This window comes from Acomys russatus, chromosome 31 (assembly GCF_903995435.1).
Source record: "Acomys russatus chromosome 31, mAcoRus1.1, whole genome shotgun sequence".
NCBI classification, from domain to species: Eukaryota; Metazoa; Chordata; class Mammalia; order Rodentia; family Muridae; genus Acomys; species Acomys russatus.
Window position 1 is genome coordinate 9,276,060 of NC_067167.1, and position 6,285 is coordinate 9,282,344.

The 6,285-nt window shown below is 46.6% G+C and overlaps 1 protein-coding gene across 1 annotated transcript in view; it reads left to right on the top strand.

Annotated features, from left to right (window-relative positions):
* The window catches only part of Aldh1l2 (aldehyde dehydrogenase 1 family member L2), a 45,241-nt gene extending 44,570 nt beyond the window's left edge, over positions 1–671 (top strand). Inside the window, exon 23 of the mRNA XM_051139861.1 lies at positions 602–671. Coding sequence (XP_050995818.1) covers positions 602–657 — 56 coding nt within the window. The 3' untranslated portion in view covers positions 658–671. The remainder of the gene's footprint in view (positions 1–601) is intronic.
* The last annotated feature ends 5,614 nt before the right edge of the window (positions 672–6,285 follow it).

The window sequence follows — 6,285 nt, forward strand, 5'->3', positions numbered from 1 at the left end:
TTTGCCTGATAGTTCTGAGTTTGAAGACTGCTTCCTCCAGCGTAGTCTCAATCTCGGCTACTCCTTCAGATCACAATCACCTAGGAGCTTAAAAAACAAAACCCAGAAAGCTGATCTGATCACTCTGGAGTAGGCTGAGCAACAAAGAGCTCAAAATTCTCCGCCTCAGACGCAAATTAGCAACATGGTCTTGGGTCTGCACCCAGCAGTGTTAAGCTGGGCTTCCTCTTTCTCCACAGCAAGATGAAAGTAAATGTCCCGGAAGCTCTCCTTTCTGGGTTCAGCTCTGCTTTATTGAATGTTAACGGAGTAAACAGCACTCTGGTCACAGGATTGGAAAACAGACGTAACCCATCAAGTAGGGAGATGGGATGAAGGTTAGGGATCGAAGCTTGCCGACCATAACACCCATCCTTAGAGGACCTGCTAGGCCACCTGAGCCCCTTCACCGTCACAGCCTACGGTCCACACATCCACATTGTGTGAGGGCAGTTGGGGATGGCTCCCGTCAGGGCCTCCTACCTTCAAGTCAGGAAGGATGATCCGTGTGGCCTAGGCCATGATCTCCTCCATCTTTGTGCCTCACTTCTCTCTCCCCCAGGTGAGGAAGCCCTGAGTGAGTACCTCAAAACTAAAACGGTGACCCTGGAGTATTAGAGAAATGCCAAGCAAATCACTGACAGACGGCACACCCTTCAACTCTTCACAAGCTGAAGGCTCTGGTGGCGCTGGAGGAGGAACCAACCATCTGTGGGCTGTAGGCCATAAAATATAAAAAGGTCCAAGAAGAGGGCTGGCTGGGCCACTTGTGTGTTTACCTGAGGACCCCAGTAAATTCCAGTATACTTTTTACAAATCACCAAATGACTTACCTCGGTTAGGTTTTATCAACATTGGTTATCTATTTCTGAAGTACCAAAACTCTCCCCAGCCCAAGAAGAGCTATTCTCAGGGTCAACCATCGTGAACACAATGACCTCACTCACATGTTCATTCAAGATTTTTAGGTCTCAACCACCAAGGCACACACGCCGCTAACAACTATTTCTTCTTTTTTTCGAGACAGGGTTTCTGTGTAGCCTTGTCTATCCTGGATTCGCTTTGTAGACCAGGCTGGCCTTGAACTCCGAGATCCACCTGCCTCTCCCTCCCAAGTGCTGGGATTAGCAGCGTGCCCCACCACTGCCCGGCTTAACAACTATTTCTTTAGCTTTGCTTTCAAAGAATAGTACATCCTACACAGAATGCAATGGCTGCCCTCTGTCTTTTTCATATTAGAAAGACCGGTCTTCCTGCCTTTCATTACTTTGTAATCCTTTATGTCAGCCGTGAGCATTTCTTCCACATCTGCCCACTTGGTACAAATGCTGTTAAGTTCTGAGGACAAATTTATTGACGTCACCTTTGGCCCTGAAGTTTTCAGGTGAACTTTACGAAGTCAGGTTGTCTTCTGATGATCAATCTTGGTCGTCTCACGATGTGACTTGAGGAAAATCATCCAACTTCCCTGAGCTCTGGCTTCCTTACGTGTTAAGCAGGGTAGCAGTGCCTTCCTCAGAACCCTTGGAAATCAAGGATCCTGTGCAGCAAGCAAAGTTCCACCACTGTGTTTCTTCATGTGCATAAACATTCAGTTAAACTCAAGTCTTCTCATCACTGCTCAGAAAATTGGGCAGTAAATTGAGTAGATGAGTGAACTCTCTCTGTGGCTCACTGATCAATGAAGCTGACTCATAAATGAATGAATGAACGAACGAACGAACGAACGAACGAACGAACTACCCACACTTTGGAATCATCAATGCCTGGAATACTCTTCCCCACCCAGGCTTCTAATACAATGCAGAACACACTAAAATGCTGCAAACTGCCACGCAATGAAAAAGGGAGCTAGACACAGTGGCTCAAGCCTGCAACTAGAGTCAGGAGGTCAACCTGGGCTATGTAGACCCTGTGAGGCCAGCCTGGGACACACGGAGACTCCCTGTATCAAAAGCAAAAAAAAAAAAAAAACCACGAAGATTTACGGTGTATCAGTGGCACCAGGCACAGGGCTACCTTTTCCCTGGCAGCTTACTCACCCGTTCACAGGACAGGTTGCTTCTTGGTTCTGTACCCGCTGGCTCTGCTGCTCATTAGCCGTGGTGTTGTAACAGTAAACTCCCATGACGTAAGTGGTATAGTGGGGGAATGTCCTTCCCTAGTATCCGAGTCACACCACTCACGGACTGGCCACCGATCCTGTGCAGTGCTCACAAGGAGTCCCACTGTGACACAGGTTACATTACTGACGCTGACGTGCAACTAGACAAAGGGGATTCCTCCTCCAGAACTGATGTACACTGACCCATTTCTTTCTTACAGTAACTCCACTAGGGAGGTACAGAGAACCCCAGATTACAGCTGAGAACAATGAAGCGTCCTCTGTGCTTTGAGTCTGTGCTAACGGCGTAGAGACTGGGGTGACTTAACGTAAATGTAGAAGTAATGGTCTGTCCGAACAATGAAGAACTGCACCCCACTACCAGGACGGGAGTCGGTGGTGTGTGGAGGGCCACTTCCGGCAGCAATGCTTTGCTCTCCCTGTTCTGTCTTTCCTCAGCTAGTAACACATTCTGTTTTCTTTAGAACTATGAATCACGAATGAATTGGTGTTTAATCTCAAGTACTTTACAGACACAAAGATGCGAGAAAAACAGTTTATTGACACTGAATTTCCAAGTAAAGTCCTGTGCCAGGTACAGCAATGGATACACAGCAACACACTCCCAATACAGCAATACACTTCAATATACAAACTGGTTGTAATAACCACAGCTGACACAAATACATTTAGCATGACAATTTTGCATACAAGACATTACACCTTGTTTTGCATACAAGAAATTTACCACAGACCTTAAAGCAAATTGTTTAAAACATTTTTTATAAAAAACCCAACCACCACCACCCCCAAAAAGAAAAACATGTAACTGCCACACAGTAAAATATACAAATAAGGATTTTACAACTGAAGGACTTGCACATTAGGAGCATCTGCAAGAACTGGCCAATAAAGCAAAGACTCCAAGTGGCTGGTCTCCTCTGCCGAGTCATCGAGTAAAGAGCATGACAAGGACAGGAAACACTGGGCTCAACCCACCAGTGCCGAGCCCCTCCCCACCTTCTGATTTCCCTGATTCACGGGGTTTGGCTTTCACCGCTGAGTCTGTTTCCACTGACTTCTGCCAAACAACTGTGTACTTATGCCAGACGCCATTTCAAGTTTCAAATGTCTCCCCTGACTTTTAGATGTCCTTCTGTGAAGTTCTGCTTTTTTCCTTTCTGATTTCAGGCTTTATGCGGGGGGGGGGGGGGGGGGGGGGGGGGGGGGGTGCAGTGATTTCTCAGTTATGTTATTAAGAATTATTCATTCATTTTGCACTGACTTGAAATGACATCACCATCGTGGTAAGTCTGCATTTTCCCAGACCTATAGACATTCAGGCAGCACTGACTTACTCCAACAGGTTATATACACACATACATGACATGTCCCACAAGAGTGGAGTATTTGGGTTGGATATAATCAAGATAAACTGTTTACATATATGAAATTGTCAATGAATGAAAAATACTCTAAAAAGATCTTTTATACCCCCCCCCAACAAGAATGTGCCCAGGACCTACACTTAGGGGATGCTCTTACCCACGCAGGAAGTCAACAAGAATGTGCCCAGGACCTACACTTAGGGGATGCTCTTACCCACGCAGGAAGTCAACCTGTATCTATGTAGCAGCCTCAGCAGGAGACAACAATGGAATCCTTACACACCCCAGACAGACATAACCAGAGAAGAGTGTCTGCTGGACATACTGTAGCCAAAGATGTTGAAACACAAAGCGAAGAGAGGATATTAAATGCTGTGAGAGAAGAAACATGACCTCACAAAGGCAAGACCATCAGAGAAATGAACACTGCTGCCGTCTGTTCTGGTTGGGACCCAGTGTCTGTGCTCTTAGTGTACAGAATGTAGGCCTACCTGTGGTGATGTCCTCTCCAACCCTCGCCTCCACCATGTATGCACAGGGTGAACACAGAACGTCTAGTAACCACCCCAACCCCTGATGCCAAAAAGCTACTAACCAAGTGACCAGAAGAGCACTTTTTAGTATCGCGAGACCCGCTAAGGCATTCCCCTCTATTCCTGGCACCAAAGTGCATCTACTCTTTATCAATAGTATTCTTCCATCTAGTGTTTATCGTGGACATGCAGGATAACCTTGGCAACTCTACAGGTCAGCAAAGTATAGAGTGAGGTACTTCAAGCCCATGAAGTTAACTGACAAGATAACGAAGATGTACCCAGCACAACTCAAAGTCAGTCAAAGTAGGAGGAGAGACAACCTGGTTGCTGTCAAAGCATTTGGGAAGGAGTAAGAATGACTCAAAAACCCCTTCACACAGCACGATGGAACAGGAACAAGTTCTGTCCAACGGTTCAAGAACCATCTTCTGCCTCAGGCCACCATGGAGGCCCCCAACCCCCAGTACCGAGGTAGTGATCAGAACGTGACCTGGCACGTGACTCTAACTTGTGCCAAGTTAACATAAAACTTACTAGCATATCCCACAGTAAAAAGTCAGTAAGAACATTTGCTGATAAATCTCATGAATCTGGAAAAGTAAAGAAAGAATTTAGAAAACCAAGAACAACCCAAACCAAAGCCCAAAAGATGTCAAGAAACAATAAAAATGAGAATATATTAATAAAACAAAAGCCAGGAAATAAAGAATCAAGCTGGTTGAGGACAGACCCTTGATCCAACTAACAAAGAAATAAGTGAGTAAATGAACAGGGTGGGGTAGCCGTAGGGGAGACTACCTGTGCAACGCTGCTGTTTGGGTTAAGTCTGATGTTTCCGGGCTTCTGCCTTTTCCTGACCTGGGGAACCCCAGATCTTGTACGGAGCAGCACAAAGCCATCAGGGAATATTACAGGCTCAACCCTCTCTTGATAGAACCTGTTCAGCAAGCATCTGAGATTTCTGGAATACCCCATCCTAAGCAAACCTTAATCGGAACTGGAAGTTCTACCCCACACAAAGAATAATAAAGTACTGTTTTCCTTCTTGTGACAGGACCCTGTGCTACTGCATATAAATGAGGTACTCGACCACTGCATGTAGACTAAGAATCCTGGCACCCCCAGCCCTATTGATTCAGACACATTCTTCGCACAAAAACCCCTAATCATTGCGCAAGGTTTATAAGTAAAGGTTGGCTGGCTGACTCTCTTGTGCTCCTGCCACTCCTCCACCATGACCCTCTGAGACGCAATTTATTCTGGGAAAGAACTGCCACTGGACACCTGGATTTAACTGCCAGCCAAGGTAGTCAAGGCAGCAATGGCAGAGGAGCCTTGGCAGCCGATGAAGCCTGCTCCATTGTGGCAAGATTGGTGCTGACAGCTAATGAGGCACCGCCCGGCCTGTGTCTCACCAGACCTGCCTTCCAAGAGCGTCCAGCACCTTCCGCAGCTGTGCTTAGCCGGCATAAAGGGATGTAGCACTGTGCTACCATCACAGAGCTGTGGAGGTGGAGAATCCACTGCAATCTCATTCTGAAAGAGCTATCGAACACCCACTGAAAACTCACTTCTACCACACTCCCAGTGAGACCACAACCCTCGCCTAGTGCACGGGCCTCACCCTCAAGTGCTCTAGCCATTCCTGAGAGAAACAGGTCCTCTGACCTCAAGGTCTGTCCATTCTTCTTTGGAAGCAAGCAGTGCCTGGGCCAGCCTATTGAACGAGGAAGCCAGGCCACAGCCAGACGCTGAACAATGACCCAAATTAACAAGGTAAATATGACACATAATTTTCAGAACACTGTAAAGAAGTGTTTTATAGATCTACACTCTATCTGGGTAGAAAAGCTAGAAGACACGGCTGAGTTTATTTATGCAAATCCCCAATCTCAGACCAAGAAGAGATCAACAATTTTAACACAACAAATAAGAGGAAAACAGCGATAAAGTCTTCTAAGGTTTTTCCAACCCCAGATGGACATACCTATCTCCTTAAATGATGAGGCCACATTTAAAAGCTACACTTCCCAGCTATAGAACACTAGCTATGGAACACTACCCACCCATCTTCCCTGGTTAAAGAAGGCAGCAGCCAGGTATGGAGAGCCCCCAAGGACCGCACCCCAAGATGGCGCCTGGCACGTCGCCAGAGCTGCCTCTGTAGAAAAAACAGGTCCTTATTTGGATATAGCCCACTGCCTGCGGAAGTTCCGCC